Below are 20,726 nucleotides of genomic sequence, written 5' to 3' on the forward strand. Positions count from 1 at the left end.
ATTCATTAATCACCACCAGTCCACTTTCATTTTTAGCTCAGGACAACCCTTTATCCCTGTCACCATCATCCTAGCTTCCTCCATCCACTATCATACTTTGCTTCCTTCTTCCCTGCACCCCTTTTCCAGGGCACCCCTCTCTCTCTCTCTCTCTCTATTCCCTGTAAAACCTCCAGCACTTCACTCGTGGCCACCTCTGCACAAAGGTTAAAGCAAGTTAAAACACTGCCACATCCATGTCCCATCACAACTCTTGCCTAAAATAATACACTTATGAGATTTGCTGAATCAAAACTAAAAATATAAACCTCTGAATCCCAGCAAAAAATTAAGAGTGGTCTGATATCATATTTTAGCACAGATTCCCATTAAGTAACATTTTTAACTAAAAACACAGCTTGCTTTCTGCTGCTGTTTTATAAGCAGAAAGGTGTGACAGGGCCCATCATCATCAGTTTTTAACAGTTTGAAATTACTTCAAATTGAAGCAAATGAACTCATATCCACAGAAATAACATTTTTAGGAGTGGAAAAGTACACAAAAAGCTTAAGCTAAGCAAAAATTTACCACATATAACTTTGAGATCAGTTCATTGTAATATACAGAACTCAGTGTTCAAGGAAGGAAAACACATTCAAAAATTAATACTGAAAACACCACAGAAAAGCAGAACTAACTTCTCCCCCCACCCCTGAAAAAAGAAATCCACAAGTGGTGCAAACACTATGACAGGCAAGATGAACTAGTCTCACACAAGTTCAAGTTTCAAGTTCCCAAGCAGACCACTTCAAACTCATAAAAAGAAGAACAGATTTAATATTAACTGTGTTGGGTGTATACACATGTTGATTTATTAGACATATGGAAAAGTACTAAAAATACAAGGCCGGAATACACACCCAGAGCCTCCCAGGATGTAACAAACATTATATATCACAGTCCCTGGATAACTGACCTTTTTGGTACTATTACATATGCTAATTCCAAGGTACAGATTTATGACTGTATTTATAGACTTCTGTATACAGTAAAAGTCTCAACTTAAAAGTAAGTTTTCTGCACATTTACTGCTGAACAAGACACTGGTGATACTTTGTAGAGTTTACTCAAAGGTGGTTGCAAACACCATCTGATGGAACACACCCTGTTTGCAAGCTTCCAGCCAGACAACAGTTACCTTTCTCCAGTGCTCAGAGAGGAAGTTATAAAATTATGCACAAATCAAGTGCACAAATCAACTAAATAAGGAAGAGCAAAAGAACAGACTGTTTCATGTGGATAAAGGAGAAGTAACTACCTGTATATACTGTTGTCCCTTCCAGACTAGTCTGTGCAACCACCCAACACAAACTGAGCAGCTCTTTGAGTGCCCAGGAGTGTGCAGCTACAACAGAGGACCATGACAAGCCAATACATCATTTAGAAAAAGCAAGAGGCACGTGTACAATCAAGAAACTTGAATAACTCAAATCAGTGAGAAAAATTAGCATACTAAGCAGGATTCACACAAGTCATTAATCATGTTTTATCCTGCTGTATTTCAGAACAAAACCTTGAGTTCCCTTCCATACCAGAACTGCCACTGAGGCAAAATTTAGGAGCTCTTTCCATTTCTCCCACACTGTTGCTCATGGCAACAAAATAAATTAAAACATATAATATATTAATATATTTTAAAATATAAAATATTAAAAGAAGAACCAGTGTTTTCCTCATTCTTTGGTCACATTCAGCCATGAAAAAAAAAATCACAGCACTACAGATTTTTAATCTTACAGTGAAACAACAGTTTTCAAATGCAAACTGAAATCTTATAAACTGGTTCTTTTTTAAATTATTTTAAAATACACGTGCTAATCTAGAACAGGGAAAGGGCCACATTATTTCACCAAATTTTCTGCACTTAAATAGTTAACTTTTGAGGAAAACATCTGTGACATTTCACACTCCATTTCACATTCACAGTCCATCAGGATAAATAACTCATATATGTTTTATCCTGCTGTATTTCAGAACAAAACCTTGAGTTCCCTTCCATACCAGAACTGCCACTGAGGCAAAATTTAGGAGCTCTTTCCATTTCTCCCACACTGTTGCTCATGGCAACATAGTATATTAAAACATATAATATATTAATATATTTTAAAATATAAAATATTAAAAGAAGCACCAGTGTTTTCCTCATTCTTTGGTCACATTCAGCCATGAAAAAAAAATCACAGCACTACAGATTTTTACTCTTACAGTGAAACAACAGTTTTCAAATGCAAACTGAAATCTTATAAACTGGTCATTTTTTAAATTATTTTAAAATACACGTGCTAATCTAGAACAGGGAAAGGGCCACATTATTTCACCAAATTTTCTGCACTTAAATAGTTAACTTTTGAGGAAAACATCTGTGACATTTCACACTCCATTTCACATTCACAGTCCATCAGGATAAATAACTCATATAGCCACGTAATTCCTCATGCTTCCTTTTTCTAATCAACATACCTATTCTGTCTCAGATTATGAGATAATTAGCACAGTGCCAATCAACACCAATAAGGCAATGGAATCCAAGGTGTGGACATAGCAACAATACCAAAAACCAGCCTGGAACGCAGATGCCCACAAGCGGCCGTGCTGGCACAGCTGTGTCATCAAAGCACCAAGGCATTGCTTGTCCCCTCTTCATACCAGATACAGTCAGTTTACAGGGGGAACTCAGCTGGTTCAGGCCTGACTGGTCAAGCAGACAATACAGTGATTGGTCTGCAAAAGTCACAGGAATAAGAATAACCCATGATGAGCTCTGAATCTCAGTGAAAACTCTCACATACGACTGACTATGTCTTTGCATCAGTGCCACTGGCTGTACCTGCCAATGCTTTCAGCTGGCTATTTGGTTTGTTGTTTTTTAATTATTTTTAGAAACAATGGCTCCCCATCATAAGCAAAGGTCACCAAAGCTACTTATCCTGACATTCTGGTTTGAATAAATCTGTTTCCTTATTTTTCAGGCCAAAATAGCTGGCTAGTAGAGACCCGTCTCTCACCTCGCAAGCACAGGCATCACGATCACCATTGTCTCAAATCCCAGACACATGTCACTGATGGACAGGATTAGCAGGAGCAGCTCAGGCAAACCCATATGGCACCCCTGGTTACACACGCTCCAGTGGCACTACTTCTCCAATCCATGGCACCATTATATCGGCAACAGGTCTTCAAGCAGCAGGCTGAGCTCTCAGCTCTACTCCTTGCCAGAAGACAGAGCTGGCTTACACCCATCACTTCTCTCATATACTCAGCATGGAAACCAAAACTACTTCATACGGCTTTCAGTCTTGTGTGTTATCTTTGTTTCTGAAAAACAGTAACTACCAGCTTTGAAGTAAGCATCGCCTTCTTACAAGCAGGGTTGCCTCCTTCTGCCTGGGAAGCTACCAAGCTCCTTGGTCTCACCTCACCACACAAACCACTGCCACGATGGTTTCCTCAAAACAACACTAAAGCAAAGGAAAAAGCTCTACTAACTGAAATACAATGTGACTGACAGGACTGATAAATTACTGCACATCTCATTTTCTCCAAGCTTTACATGGATGCAGATTCAGACAGAACACCTAGCAGAGCAGCACCTCAATTGTGGAGTTTTACTCCATTCTATAAAGACATCATAATTACTTCCAACTAAATGCACATGGCTTACCCTGTACATTGTTTAAAAGCTTAGTTATTAATCTGTTTGGGACTGTTTGTCTTTTTGTTTTAATTAACATAACTACACCATTCAATTGTGCCTAGGTTAAAATTAGGAACAACCCAAAAGTGAGTGACCCTGCCTCACCCACAACCTCGCCCAACTCCACAATTCCTGTTTAAAGTTCTAGGCAAGGTCAATTTTCTTTTTTTGAAAAGGAATTATGGAAGCTGCCTCGCTTGAAGGAGCTTTCAGCCCAAACTTCTCTCACCAGTTCACAGCACACTCGGTGCTTAACAGCATCCCACCAGTGAGAACAATGGAAGAAGGGAATAAACACAGAGCTAATACTCTAACCTTTTTGATCTAGGGTGGCTTTTAAGGTAAGCAGAGGGCCTTGGGGTTTGTTTTATTTATGTGAACACACACACAGACCAGGAAATCGAATAAGAAAGTAGTCTCTAAAAACAAATCACCATTTTTAAAAGGATTTATTCATGCAAGCAGTTCCTAAGCATCGCTATAAACTACAGAAGGGTACACAATCTAAACGAAACCCAAGTAATTTCATTACACAAATAACTCTTAAGGCCAGGAATTTACACTACCTATTAAATAAAATCTAAAAACTATATTGCAATCACCATTTTTAAATCTCTGCTGCTGTTCACGTTCATTACTGTGAAATGCAATATTTATTTTAAGAACACATGGAGAAAAAAGCAAGCTCTCTGCTTCCAAAGACTTATTTGCTCAAACACACCCAGTATTGCAGTTTTGCTTCTGTGATTTATTTTTTTTTATTCAGGGGGAGGAAGAAAAATGTCACAGTGAGCAAAGTTCACGTGTTAACCTGAAAAGAAGCCAGGCTCAGCAGTAAGCTAAGGAGGAGCAGCTGCACACACCTGCACAGGCAAAAAGCTTCCTCAGAACCAGCTCTACCGCAGGCACGTCCTCTACTGAGCAGCAGCTGGAGTGATGCGCATCCCCAACAGGCTTGTAGAAGTGTCCAGCTTTGCTCACTAGAAAGCCCCTGAAGCCTACCAGCAAACTTTTCTACCTTAACTGATGAAAGCTACTAATTAATCTACCCGCTGCTCCTCCCTCATCTGAGTTACTTCCTTGAGCTTATGAGCGAACTGGTTTTACTGCCATGAAAAGCCATATTACTCACAGAGTTAGTTACAAAACTAAGATAGCAATAAATTAAATTAGCAACTTCAGTTCTTAAAAATCTCAGCTATGGATGGACAAAAACCTTCAAAAATGAGCAGAAAGATGAACAGCAAATAATCACTTCATGTTTATCAACACAACAGTTGGCTGGAGAGTAGAGCTACTGAAAATAAGCAAACAAGATAGAAACAAAACAAAACAAAAAATTAACCCAACCCTCAACCAAAAAGCCCTTCACATCCCATACACTTCAACATCTCCAAAAAACTCACACATTCAGTCTAACAGGATTACTGCACTGCTCTAATCCATACTGGATGTTAATGTCTGTCTGCATATTTTGCACCATGATGAATTTCAGAAAGGAAAAGTCACTCTCAAAAAAAACAATAAGAGTCAGCTGGGTTTCCACTGCTAATTTCTTTCAGGAATTTATGAAGCTGTTTATTTTAAATTGTCCATTCAGGAAGAGGAAGAAAAATGGCCATAACAATGTCAGGAACAAGAACTCTAATTCAAATATTTCAACTCCTCTAAAACATAAATGCACAGTCTGAAGAGCAATTTCATACCAGGGTTTGGAAATCTATGCAGTCCTAAATCCAACACTGTGGTACAGGCAGAATTTTTTTTTAAAAAAATTGTTTCTGAAAAGTGAATTCAAGGAAATTAGCTTCACAACTGAGCAGTGTAAGTGCTTGTACCTTTTTTCCCCTACTTGCTTTCAACTATACAGTCACTGCAAGCTTCTCCATCACCTATGAGCTCTGGTTTCAGGACTGTTTTAGACATCCTACCCTCTGACTTCCCTCCCAACCTGCACAACACCTGCTGCTCTCTAACCATTGCAGTGACACTGTCACACTGAGGCTGTTTTAGAGGCTTTACTGGGTTCCCTTTAAATTAGTCTGTTTGCTTTTAATGAAAAACAACACAAGTGGAAGTCAACACCAAGAACTGCACCTTTTGGGATTGACCATCTCAGATTATTTGTTAACTTGTCAAGTGATGAGCTCACAGAAAATGTCCAGGTCCCAACTGACATCAAGAACCAGGTATCACCAAGATTCAAACCTTCTTCAATATCTTGCCATCAATGGGCAAAAAGTTTGGGTAGAATTAAAAAACAAAACAAAACAAAAAATTAACTAAAACATTACCAGCAGAAGTTTGCTTGGTTCAGCATCAACATTCCAGCAGTATCATAGAATCATAGAATGGTTTGGGTTGGAAGAGACCTTAAAGATCACCTAGCTCCAACCCCCTTGCATGGGCAGGGACACCTCCCACTAGACCAGGTTGTTCCAAGGCCCCATCCAACCTAGCCCTGAATACTTCCAGAGATGAGGCAGCCACAATCTCCCTGGGCAACTTGGGCCAGTGTCTCACCACTTTCACACTAAAGAACTTCTACAGGAAGTTTCCATACATTCCCTTCTGTACACGAGGATCTCAAAGTCACATAGGTCCTAGCTCACCTATTTGTCTGTACAACAAACTAACCCATTTAAAGACATGTCAGCTTCCTTTGCTGCACTTCCAACAGCAAAGACCCAACTGGTACTACTATGTGAAACATAAACCCACTAGAGAAAACTATTTTGAAATATTTAGAAGACTTGAGGAAAAAAAAAGATAAAATAAGAACAAACAAACAAAAAAAATCTATTTCCTGCACAACTTTAACAACTAAAAATAAAGTTGACAGCACTAGCTTATATTCAAATAGAAAAGACTCATTTCTCCAAGCTTTCAAAAAATCTAAGTATGAAAAGCCATGTAAACTGTGAGTAAATCCCATGTATTAGTGGATCCCTGGAGGGAACAGAAGGGGTCTGATCTGCTTTAACAGTGATGATACAATCTGAATCTAGGGCATCCAACACATCCATGCTGCATGCAGCCATAATCCTCCTGTTGACATTTTGGTTGTCCTCCAAACAAGCAAGAAGCAGGCACCTGCTGCCTGGCAGCCACAGACAGTGTGCAGCTGCCACCAAGGCAACAAGCTCTTTTCCTGTCCTGGGACAGGACAAAGAGGAGACAAACTTACACAATGAGCAAAACCCAAATGAGCTGGAATTAGCACCTTCTCCCAATTCTCCTGCAATTGTCTGATGAAAATCAAGGGCTTCTTATGAAGAACTCCTCTAAAAACACTTGACAAAGAAAATATGTCCATCTTCATCCAGTTTAATCTATCATATATTTATCATGGGTTTAGATATTTTATACAGGAAGAGGCTAGGCATATCTAGTCGATAACGTGCACTTTTAGCTTCAAATGCTAGATTATAACAGATTATAAATTACCATCCAAATTCTGCATGGAGAAGTAATACCCTGACCTCAATTCAATTAGTAAAAAACCAGCATATAAATATCTATCACAAAAACAACCCAAATTTATCCAGGTAATGAATTCAGCCAGATCCTCACCTCATGCATGAAATTGCACTCATAACAGGATAAGAAGAGCCTTTCAGGAAGGAATAAATATCAAAGTACAGTTTCAGAGCCTCACATCCAAATGTGTAAAACACAGTACAACATTGATTTGCTCTCTCCTGTCACTTTTCTACTGACCTAACCTGTGAGATCCACCCCACGCAACCAAGGTTCTCCCAGCCTAGTGTCCTTCCAGCTGTTTCCTCCTCACTGTATGATTCAGACTTTCAGCTTCCTTTCCCTTTCACGAGGGTCATGAGAAGTTAGCAATTTGTCCCTCTTCAGCATCCTTCTTGTCTTTACCTCTCCCAGTCAACTTGCTATACCTCCTTGCTCTCAACCATAAAGCCCCTTGCAGGAGGTGTTAGGAGGTTTCTGCTTAGACCAGTAAGACACCATTTCCCACAGAAAGTTCAGAGGACAGAGAGGACACCACCCAGTGATGGTGAGCTCCTGGCCAAGACCGTAAGTGAGTAAATCAATTTCTCAAGGGACCTTCCTTGATCACAAGGCCAAAGTACAATCCTGCTTCAGCTTGTTTCCACCTCCCTCCTCCAGCTCACCCACACCCTGCGCGTGTTGACATTGCACCAGGCCAAGCTGGAGCATTTGAGTTTAGCTGTTGAGGCTTGGTATGTGAAGCAGTCTGGTTATAGTTGTGTTTCATAAGTTCAGCAGTATCAACAATCTGCTGCAGCAGTAAATGAGAACAGTTGGGAGGGGGAGGCAGAAAAAAACCTGCTTTTCTACAACAGCTTCCCCAGAAATAGTCTCTCAGACTATCACTAACTCTACATTAACTTTTACGAAGAAACTATAATCAAATTAGGCATAAAGAAAACCATGACTTTCACTTCCCTAACAATTAATACTTTCCCAGCCTATGCATTCTATCTTAAAAGAAAAAGTTCCCAAGATCAGCCTAGTAACTGCACTCAACTCCAGCAGCAGGAAGGCAAAATACCCCTGTTGTCATGAAACCAGAGAGATAACTTTCTTCTAGACAACTTCCTTTTCACTCATCCAATCCCTGTCCCAAAACTGGGACAACCTTCTAGAAAACTGACAGTGCCCTGTGACTCAGGATATCTGACCAAGCCATGCACATACTGAACAGCTGTAAAGTTAAAAATAACTGAAGCTAGGATGCATTAAGATTTTTCAGGGTAGAAATAATTTAAAACTAAGTTTATGAAAGACACAGCTGCAGAAGAGCAAGAAAACACCCAACAATTTCAGTATTTAACATGGAAACGAGCCACATCTGATCTCTTTGCTCTTGAGTAGATTGATGGTCTTGATGACACAAAAGCCAGAGGAGCTGTGTCTGATGCTTTCTTCCTAGGTGGCACTTGCTAATTAAGTACATTATCAATGCAGTAATCATCAAAACATCACTTAAGGTAAAATTAAGTTACTATTTACACAGGGCTTAAAAAACCCAAAATAGATTTTGAACTAAACTACAAACAAATTTAAAGTATTAGAAAAGTGATAGGCATTTGTACAAACTTTTCCTTGGTAAAAGGTGTTCTCTGAGAACAACTGGATTATTTCCACCAGTTTTTAAATGGTAGATACTTGAACCCCTCTACAGTAAATAAATCAGTAATTTTGCTTTTTCAGTAATGTGTACTAAAAAAATTGTCAAATTTAATGTAAGGAAGTGTGCAGAAGTATTTATAGCACTGGGTAAATTTCCCCTTAGATTGAAATAAATTAAAATATCACAGTAACTCATTATTTTGTTTTGCAAATAATTCATTTCCCTCCAAAGGGGACAGGAACATCTAAATTGTCTGTGATTATACTTTACAGAAGTTACACTAAGGGTTCCTTGGAAATTGCTAGCAAGGTTAGAAAGCATCAAGAAATAAAGCATAACATCTCCATAACACCTGCACAGTTCAGATGAGAAAATATCTGGAGCTCAGCAGGCTCTGAATTTCAGAAGTTACATGTGTCTGCTCCTTTGCAGACTTCTTTGAAACTAACTAATAAATAGATGCAAACTCAATTATCACATTTAGAAAATATGCAAACAAGAAGAATGTGGAAAGAGCAAACAAGAAATTACATTAAAATGAGGACACAAACACAGAATATAAAAAGTTAAAGGAAAAGTTTGAGAAGCAACCTCAGAAAGAAGACAACTACTGCAAGTCTGTCACACAGCACTGAGCAAGACAAGCGATCCCAGAGAAAAAGATGATATTCAGCAAGATGCTGACTAATCCAAGGATACACCAGTACTGCAGCCCAGGGGAACACCTACCTCACACCCCTCCTGTTGCAGATTACTTGCTGCTGACAAATGGGGAGCACCATCAGGAAACCAAACAAGTTGCAAACTAGCTTGAGTTCATACCTTTTAGCTGGACACACTCCCTGCCCTGTCCCTCTGGATGGTCACACAAAAGGCAGTACCAGCACCAGAGAGTCCTGGGTAGGGCAGAATTGCTCCTTAAAACAAAGTGCCTTAATCCAGGCTGAAGCACCTACACAACCACAGCCTAAGGATGCAGTTTTTCATTAGAGCTGAGCTGACTGAGCTGTGACCCCACTTCTCTCATAGCTTGATGTCTTCTGTAGGGTTAGGTTTGGGGCATTTTTGTGGTTTTGGTTCTTTAATCAGGCAGAAGCTATGGCTACTGACAACTGTCAGCACACTGCTGTAGTAGGAAGGAGACAACATAGGGTACCGGGGTCCAGACCAAAAGACACACTGAAGTGAGTAAGAACAAACAGTAGAACTTCAACAAAAAAGGCCTTCGAAAGCATACTAAGAAGATGTAATGATCTAAAAGGTCTTCAAGTTAAAAAAATCATCTTGATACAATGCAACTGATGTGTATTACAGCCATTTCAATAACCAGCGTGCTGTACAATCACAGTAAAACAAACTCAAGGCAGAAAACTCACCTTCACAAAATTGTCAGGGAACATGCCCCTTTTGCCATTTAGCTCCCCTTCTAACCATCCTTCTTCCTCCAGTTTTTTCACATTCTTGATGATTTCCCCAACTCGGATCGTCAGCTCATCATCGTGCACTGCATCATAGTCATATTCCACTATATAGTCCACTAAAAAAAAAAATAATAATCAAAACAACCCATTGAATATGACTCAGAGAAATGCAACTTGAAAGTGTACAAAAAGGCAGACCTAACAATACATTCTAAGAACAAGAGTCTCCCTTACAGCAGCAGGTGTGTACAAAAAGGCAGACCTAACAACACATTCTAAGAACAAGAGTCTCCCTTACAGCAACACTCATCTGTGCATTGCAGCGTTCCCAACCATTTTGGAGATAGGGGAAAAAAAATTGGGTGAAGTAAATTTAGGAATATGACACCAGGTCATATTTTGTTAGTGTTAGATAAGTTTCTGTGCATGTGTCGTGTGAAAAGGATTCATGGCAGTGGTTTCCCCCACCCTGCTAAGTCCCAGCCCAAGATTTATCAATTATGACTCACAGCCCACAGGGCAAGCGTTTCTTACTCAATGCATTATTTGGGGCCAAGGAGGGAGAAAAGTTCAAATTGGACATGTATAGTAAGACACTGTCAACTCTCACACTTGCATCTGCTATTATATTTGCAAAAAAACCTCATTGCTGCACACAAGTTTTTATAGCTTTGATCCAATAAATGTAATACAGCCAAAAAGTGCACTATTCACAGTATCATACAACTCAGATTGGACAGACACGTAAAATGCACGGTCCTTCAGGTTCATCTGGTTATGTATGAAGAATAAGAAAGTGAACTTTAAGTTTACTCAGAGGAACATAGCAATGTATTTACATACTTGACCATCTATTGCACAAGATGCATCAGTTGCTTCCTGACAGCTTAAGGCTTGTCTGGCAATAAAGGCTCATCTGTTCATCAAGAAATTCTGTTGGTTTTTTGGTTTGTTATTTTTTCTGCTTATCTTTATGCCAGAAATTTTCACAAATGTACAGCAACCAAATAATCAAATTGCCTCTCACTCAAATCCAGTCTGGATATCCAGGCACTAGCAAAGACAACACTGCTCTCACTGAAACCTCCCTCTCCTCTGCAGATCACAACACACACACAAAGAGATGAGAGCATAACAGGGTTAAAAGATGGAGATCCTGAATGGTTTTATACGGTTTTTTCCCCAAGTCGCTCTTTATTCTATTAGTGCATAGTAATATCCAACAATTAATTCAGAAATTAAGAAATCAAATTGAGAAAGTATTATTTCTTGTATTTAACTGAAAGCTCCACTAATCAATGGATAATTATGACCTGTGGAGGGTTTTGATCAAAAGTGCTGTTGCATGCACCCTGAAATGTAGCCTTTATCTCTCTGCTGCCTAGAGATTAAGTCAGAAAACCCTTGGAAACAAAACAAAAAAAAAAAACACACCACCAAAAAAACCCCACAAAAAACACAGTACTACATGATGATGCCATGAATACAAGAGAAGCTAGAATGGTCTGGCAAACTATTTTCTGAATACATCCATTAACAAAGGACCCAGCTGAATATTAACTATACTTATCTCCTCATGATAAACACTCTCAAACTCCTAACATAAGCTTTTGTATTGTACACCTTTATTTTTGCCAAACATATTCTCTAAGCTTGCTCCAAAGCATCATATTTCCCCATTACTGCCTGCAGCAAGCATAGTTTTGACTTTCTTCTGTACTGAACTGTCTTTTGAGTGGCTGACATGAAATACTGCCCAAGAGATAGGAAATTCTGGCAGCCACAGGTCATAAAAATAACGGTTGTTCATCACCTACAGTCTGGAAATAAAAATGTCATCTTCCAATTAACTCAACCCAACCATTTTGGAAATCTGCAAATGCATAAAAATGTAAGAAATATTCATGTTACATATTTCTCTCATGATAAATTCTGGTTTTAAGCACATTAGCAGGTATTATGCTTCAACATATACACCATAGGACAGTTTTATTGAGTTAAACATGGAAAATGGATCAGAACAAAACATCAGTCATGCTAAATGCTTACAGCATTGCAGACTACAACTTGAACTGCCAAACACCTGGTCCTTTTTCCACAGAATCAGTAGGTAATCATATTCACCCTATGTCAACATGAACTAATTATTTTGAAAGCTTCTTCAATTCCTTGGGGGAACATTTCTGTATTTGTGCTTGAAATGCACAACACGTTCATGTTGGTCACTTTTCCAGACTGTAAAACAGAGTCAGTCATGCCAAAAACCAAAGGAGGATCTCAAGAACCTTCCAGTCATCACCCATGTGTCTCTATGTTCCAATGACAAATAGCAGTAAATTAACATCAGCTTTTTATGTTTGAAAAATTCAGGTGCTGAATTTCTTGTACTTATCAGCAATACCCAATACTACCCTCACTCTCATGGATACGTACACAAAACAGATCTAAACTCTGTTGTCTCGCCTAGGAAGGGTCATAGGGAATGTCAAGGTAGTTTCACCCCAAGCATTTTTTTATGTGATGACACAGAAACAGCAAGAAGCTATACATCTTGCTACTATGTGGTCCTCAAGACACACACAAAATACTGCTTTTAAATATTAAGAAGTAGTACTAGCTGAACCATCCAGGTAATTTGGACTGCAGTGTGATGGACAAGAAACTATTCTACTACCAAAACAGTAGAGATTAAATAAGTCTCTGAAAGGGCTTCAAGAATGAATATTGTCTCGAGGAGAAACAGTATCCAGTGATGACAGAAAATGTTTTTAAGGAATGACAATTCCTTATAATAACAAGGAATCAGAATCACGCTGGTCCATGGATTATACTTGTGAATGCTTGAAGTGGTTCTGAATGCTGCTGAATTACACTTCTGGATGCTTCAGTCCTCACTTAGAAGCTTTACCCAAGAACATACAAGATACCAAAATCAGACAGCAGTGAGACTACAGTAACATAAGCTGGTCAAAACTTAAAAAAAAACCCATAAAGGCTCAACTGGTAGAAGGTACAGGAGAGCACCTCAGCAAAACAAACTACCATGTTACCTCACTCTCTGTTTTTTTACACAGCTTTCTCAACTTCAAACCCAACTCACAGAAATTATCTTAGCTTTTAAGTCCGCAGTGATTAAATCTTGGATGAAAAAGTCTTATCAAACTTGCACTTGAACACCAAGAGGTTAACTGTGCTTTTCTTGCACATCCAGCAGGATGAAAGCTCAGCTGAGAGGGAGACAATATTCTCCTGAGTCCTCACAGGCAGCATGGGCCATCACAAACCACCTCCTTCACTGTGTACAAAGATGATGTCTTCATCTTAGATCTCTAACAAACAAGTGGCGATCTTGTTTTGGCACAAATTAAAATATAAACATGTCATTATCACCTGACACATACTTCCAGTCAAGGTAAGAGAGAAGAACACAAAAAAAATTACAAGCCAAATCAGACTCAGGTTGATTAGGGTATTGTAGAAAATAAATTATAACAGACTGTTATAACTGACAGAACAGATTTAGAAACACAAGACTATGTTCAGTGCCCTGGCAGCAGTTGAGGGGCTGGAAGCTCTGTTCAGTGAAACATTGGAGGCAGCTTAGTCAGTGTCACCCAAGAGCACCAGGATGGTGGTAGTGGGAATCAGCAAAGCTGTATGAAAAGGATACCAGGGCTGACCAACCTGACAGCCTTCCACAATGAAATGACTGCCTTACTGGATGACAAGAAAGCAGTAGATGTTCTCCCATAATACTGTCATATACAAACTGATGGAGTACAAGCCTGCAAAGCGAAATAGAATGAAAACTGTCCAAAACACTCAAAGGGTTATGATCAATGATACACAGTCCAGCTAGAGGAGAGCCACCAGTGGTGTGCCCCAGGAGTCAGTGCTGCACTGTTCAATATCTTTATTAATGATTCGGATGATGGGACTGAATGCACTCTCAGCAAGTCTACAGATTACACAAAACCATGAAGAGTGGCTGACAGACCAGGAGGGTATGCTGCTATTCAGAGGGACCTCAACACGATGAGGAAATGGGCCAAGAGGAACTTCACAAAGTTCAGAGGGAAATGTCAAGCCCTGTCCCTACGGAGGAACAACCCCATACACCAGTACAAACTGTGGGCTGCTTGATTGGAAAGCAGCTTGGCAGAGGAGGACCTGGTGGACATCAAGGTGACATGAGCCAGCAACACTCCCTTGCAGCAAAAGAAGGACAACAGCATCTTGGGCTGCATTACGAGCAGTATTGTCAGCAGGTCAAGGGAGGTGATCCTCCCCCTCTGCTCAGATCCTTCTGGAGTGCTGGGTCCCATTCTGGGCTCCTCAGTACAAGACAGACATGAACATAGTGGAGTAAACCCAACAAAGGGCCACAAAGATAACTAAGGGACTGGAGTGTCTTCACAGATGGAAAGGCTGAAAGAGCTGGAATGAGGCTCAGGGAGATCTTACTGATGAAGGTGTGGAGAAGACTGAGTGGTGCTCAGTGAAAGCACAAGATGCAGTGGGTAGAAACTGAAACAGATAAAATTCCACTTAAAGATACATATGCACAATACATATACATACACACATACCACAAGAGTAATCAAAGAATGGAACAGTTTGTCTTGAGGGGCTGTGTAGTCTCCTTACACAAGATCAAAACCCAACTGGATATAGTCCTGAGCATGGTGCTGTAGCTGACCCTGCTCTGAGCGGGAGAGTTGCCTTAGATGATCTCCAAGGTGCCTTTCAGTCTCAGCAATTCTATGATTCAACCCAAAGATACACCTTAGGAGGCAGCTTTCTGTCATTGAGCCATAACAGCTTTCTAACATAATTAGAGAACCTCCCAGATGGTGCTTTCTGACGGTTTTGACCCATTTTCAGGGGCAGGGAATTGATTAAATCAGCAGTGCTAAGGGAGTAGTTCTGTTCAACTCTTGGTTTTGAGTAAGATGACAATCTGACTAATGAGTTGTTCCCCACAGCAAAGACAGAAAATGTCTCTGCCTCTTTGACCAACCAGCTCACTCTGTTAGCCAACATAGCAACGCTGCCTGCACAAGACATTCAGTCACTGCTGGCACAGGTGAACTCTCCACTTCTCCAGAACTTACACAACCGGCTCTTCTGCCAACCACAACCTGGTGCCAAAGCAGAACACAAGTCTCCTGATAAAAAGGGCCACAGGACACCCGTCCTCACTGATTCTAAACAAAGGAAGTCTTCAGCTACTCAGACTCCTTTGGGAGTTGGATATTATAGGCAACCCTCTGGGAGGGTCTTTATACATAAATAAATCAAGCAAAAGAATGGAAAAATATACAGAAATTCTAGCATGCCTGTGTCTTCAATAGAAGTAACTGTCAGGCACTTTTCCAGCAACTAGCACAATTTCACATTCTCAGTACTTTGTTTAGAATATTACAACATTTTCAGAATAGCTTTCTGTAGTAGCCAGGAAGACACAAACCAGAGATAAAATAAATCCCATGAAAAACACATTTAATGGCTTATAAAATTAAAATATGTATCTATAAAATCATTAATGGGATAACCAAAATCCTTGCATATAACTCTCAAGCTATTCCAGAAACTTGCTACAGACCTAGAAGGACAGAGTCCAACATCAAGCAGCAAGAAGAGTTTGAGTTAAATGCCACGCTCCATAAAGGTCTCTTCAAGCAGGTTTTAGGTCAATTCATATTTAAAGTAATCTACTGGAACGTGAACCCTGGAAAATTGTGTGGCCTCCAGAAACATCCTGCCAGCAGAACTGCAGTTACACTGGAAACAGATTTTGCTTTTCCAATTTATGACAACAGAGAGTTGCTACATGCGCAAAACAAACCTTATTAGTACTGTTATTTCCACTTGTACATCTATCACAAAAAAATCCCTTAAGTTTAGTCTCCTAGAAAACCAAACTAACATTTTTATTATTACATATGAATGCATCCACAGAGTTACAAAAGTATTTAGTTTTACAGCAAACAGCAAGCTTATCCTAGAAACAAAAGACAGGAGAAGACACAATCTTATCCCTTCAACTATTACACTTTGCTTCCCATCTCAAAATCAGGTGTTTGACTGAAGGAGAAAGCTCCTTCCACTTGCCTTCCCCCAGAAACATTCCTACAATTTGAGAGATATACATCTCGGCTGTTTTAATAGTAGTACCATAGTATAAGTTTGGCCACTGAAAACAGATCTTAACACCGAAAAAGTAGTTCAGATGTTTAAATGCTGAACAATGAAAATACCTCCATAAGTGTTAAAGCTGGGTTTTTTCCCCACTTCAACACCACACAGTTCCCTGTTAGCCTGACCTGAGTCACTGAATATGCTCAAATAAAGAGGCCTGGTGGATTCCCCTTATAAAAAAAAAAATCTAGCCCCTACTTCCCAAACTGCACAAGTTCTGTGAAGCTCTCCTGGCAAGACACACACACCAGGTGCGCGCCAGGGTTTGGCAACCAAAGACAAATACATCCTGGACAAGAGTTCCCGCTGCTCTGCAACAAGGCAACTTCTTCTGCACTCTGCACCTGCTCCCGTGATTCACTCTCCTGTTTACACAATGACCCATAATGACCATAATAACCAGTTCCCCAAAGACCAAAGGATTCTTTTGGGGTACAGATGTGGGTTCGGTCTTCCTGACACTGAATAAGGAAGTGCCTCACGTTTCCCATTACTGGGAAAACCACTCTGACCACTGCTCTTGCGCAAAAAGGTCCTTCCCTTCTTTTCCAGGCCCCAACAGCCATCAGCATGAGAAGCAGCCTAGGGTCTGAACCCTGAGCAGATGGAAACATGCAGTATTTCCTGCTTTCCTTCTCACAGTGCCCAAGACAGCTCCATCACTGATGGAAAGTAGGAAAACTGCAGAGAGGTACTTCCCAGACATCTTAACCCAGGGATGCTGTGATACCATCCTCTCTTCTGCATGCATTCACATGGTCCCTCTCCCTTGCTCTGCACTTAAATCAGTATTTATTTATACTACTGGGGAATCAGATAAAGAAAACAGCCTGGGAGAAAACTATTTAGTGACAAGTTCCTGCAAGTTTATCTCCCCAGAGATAGCTCACTGCAGGGTCACAGACAGGACTGATTCCAACCCAACTTAGATCAACATCTCCATCATTGTTACTGTCCAGATCAGATGCACATTCCTCAATGAAGCTCCAAACAATCCTCATTTATTGTGCTTCAGTTCACAGTGTGGAGCAGTGTCACAGCAAGGCAGTTGGATTTCTTTTCACTAAAATTAAATCGAAGATATGCAGCCCAGAAACAACCTTAATACACACTCAACTTTAATAGGTACTAAGTCCATGGGATGAGACTTGAACTAGGATATAAAAATGACCTACACATGTAGTACAAATGTGAGGTCCCTAACACCAGCATTTTCTCCCTGCAGATACACTCATCTTGCCCCTCACCACTTGCTGTTTTGCATGTAATTGAAATCTGCCACGAAACCACATCATAACATAATGCATAAACAATACAAGGTCACTGGACTCTTGTCAGCTCTGATGATAGGGATACAGTTCCAAACTATAAAGAAATTGAAAAAGTGTATGTTTAACTAATGGAAACCACAGAGTCTACACACATTTACAGTACAATTCACTACAGCCTTCAATAAGTCAACAGGTTTAAGTCACACTATACAGACACAATCAATCTACATCATGTGGAGTCATCACATTCATACTCAACGTGGAAAACTTACAAAACAGTTGCATCAGAAGAACTACTGAAAGTGTTAAGCATCACAAATAAGATGTTCTGCCTTCACAGTAGCTCAAAAGTAGGTCAGACACCTCTTGTACAGCTTTGGAAACAGCAGTGACACATAGCAGAGCCATTTCTACCTGATGCCTACTCCCAAATGAGCCATACCAATTGTGCCAGCTCCAGTCCTGATAAACAGCTCTGTACCAAAGTAGTCACATTAGAATCATAGAACGCATTGGGTTGGAAGGAACCTATAAAAGGTCATCAAATGCCCTGAAATAAGCAGGGACATCTCCAACTAGACCAGATTGCTCAGAGCCCAATGAAGCCTGAACCTGAATGTCTCCAGGGATGGAGCCTTCACCACCTCCTAGGCTCCTAGGCTCCTCCTAGGTTCCAGTGCTCCTGAAGCTTTGGTCCCCTATGCCAGACACAAACTTCTGCTGCCATGAGGAAGGGACAGGACAGAGGAGGCACTCTGCAGTTTTAGTTAATGCCAACCTCATACATATACATACTGAATTAAGGTCTTGTTCTAAGCAAAGTTCCCTGAGCCATCAGGATTTTCATTAGTTTATAACAAAGCAGCATAAAGGCAAATGGAATTGAAACATTCTCATGCCACACCATGTAGATTTTCTTTTAAGCATCCACAATTCAGTCCAAATTTGCTTCAAGCAGATTATTCCAGTAGTGAAATGTTTCAAATACAAATGACCTAAATCTGTGCTAGGCAAACAAACCTTGCTTTCAAACAATAAGGACATGTTGAACATGAACAAGTACACCTGTTGGACCCAAGCTGATTCTACATAAAACCAGCCAAGCTGCATCCACCCAAACCCTGGGAGCACCACAAACATTCTGCTGCCATCCAACAGGGACTCAGTTTGGATCCCAAAGGGAATTGCTCCATTTGAAGCAAAAGCCTCCGTGCTCACTCCATGACACCTGACATCTCAAAAGGGTCATTAGGTTCGATGCCATTGCTTATCTAATGCTGCAATCAGCCACTATGCTAGAGTCAGGCCAAATTCCCAAAGAGCCACTTTTTCACTTCCCTGGCGTAAGAGCTGATCAGAGCACCATCCCTGCTGGAGCTCACATTCAAGCTGTGATGAGGCAGCTCAGTCTTTCAGTCCCAGGCCCTTTCCAATATCAGATTAAACCCCATTGTTTTTAGAAAGGAATTTAAAAATAAAAGTATTTCCAATCAGAGATCATAGAGCTCACTATCAAGAAAATAAACTCTATTCCAGAAGAATGATGTGTCTTTTCTATCAGCACCAAAAAGGAGCTAGATATCTGTGGTTTACAAGATCAGTTACAAACCTAATTAGTACTCTCCAGTACTTACAGTGAGAGAATTTTATACTATTCTAAAGACAGCATTTAGAAAAAAATAATAAATATGTCAGAATAATCGAGGCAGAAAAAAAAAAGACAAACACACAAACAAAACAACTTTCAAACATATTAAGTCTCACAATACCCAGTTACTCACTGGGGCCATTTCTTGCCCTAACTTCAGCATCAGCAGCCCAGCTACTGTCAGCTTCTCACTTTGATTAAACACTATGAGCTTCAAAGGAAAACAAACACTATTAGAAGGAGGAAAGGAACAAGATGGAATAAAAGGTAGTCCTGTTCTTTTCCTGAAGTGAGGGTTCCCCCTGCATTTTATACTTCCTAATGATAATGGAGAACTTACTTCATTGTTTCAGCATGTAAGAGGGACTTAGAAAGAGAGATGCAGAGAAACTTTTTAACGAGATCTGTAGTGACAGGACAAGAGGCAACAGTTTTAAACTGCAAGAGGGGAAGTGAATTTAGATTAGACATCATCATTTACATGATCCTCATTAAATGAGGATGCTGAGACACTGGCAAAGGTTGCCCAGAGAAGCTATGGATGCTCCAACACTGGAAGTGTTCAAGGACTGGGCTTGGAGCAACCTGATCTAGTGGAAGACATCCCTGCCCATGGCAGAGGGGTTGGAACTATATGATCTTTAACGTCCCTTCCAACCCAAACCATTCTGTGCTTCATACAAAAATCTTTTAATAAGATTTTACCTAGCTGTTAGACATACCATACAAATAAAATAATATAACAGTAACTGGCTTTAGCACATTCTCTTTCAGAGAAAACCTGTGACTTTCACAAACTTCTAGTAAGAGGTGTGTGAATCACAAAAGTTTCTCATACTTTTTGATTTTACATTGATAGCTGACAGGCAACTCTGCAGAAGCTGGCCAAACTGAAATTAATTTCAGCCACTGAACACTTCTCCCAGAAATACCTTCTTGCTGCTTTGCCACTGACATCTCCATCATGAACTCTCAGACAGTACAATCCCCAGCCAGCTCCACTCGCTGTCAAAGTCTGTGATAAAGTGATTTAAGTTTTCTTTTTCTTGCTACCCTGCACCATCTGCTATTTTTTCTTAGTCCTTTTGTAACTTGCTCTATGCTGCATGACCCTATTATAGCACAAACATTTTCTGCTTAGAGCAAAAATCCCTCTACATCAACAGTTTGTCTAAAAAAAAAAATTTAAAAAAAAGGAAAATAAAACCAAAAATAGAAGTTTACCCATGAGACAGTCTAAAGCCAGAAGCCTTGGTTCTGTCAGAACAGAATTGGTCCATCTGGAAACTGCCCTGGACCCACCTGGGTGGGCAAGTCAACAGT

The 20,726-nt window shown here is 40.1% G+C and overlaps 1 protein-coding gene across 1 annotated transcript in view; it reads right to left on the reverse strand.

The window, feature by feature from the left end:
• The window catches only part of CD2AP (CD2-associated protein), a 136,846-nt gene that overhangs the window by 46,893 nt on the left and 69,227 nt on the right, over positions 1-20,726 (reverse strand). Inside the window, exon 2 of the mRNA XM_010002423.1 lies at positions 10,239-10,399. Coding sequence (XP_010000725.1) covers positions 10,239-10,399 — 161 coding nt within the window. The remainder of the gene's footprint in view (positions 1-10,238; positions 10,400-20,726) is intronic.

Source organism: Chaetura pelagica, unplaced genomic scaffold (genome assembly GCF_000747805.2).
Source record: "Chaetura pelagica isolate M959 unplaced genomic scaffold, ChaPel_1.0 scaffold46, whole genome shotgun sequence".
NCBI classification, from domain to species: Eukaryota; Metazoa; Chordata; class Aves; order Apodiformes; family Apodidae; genus Chaetura; species Chaetura pelagica.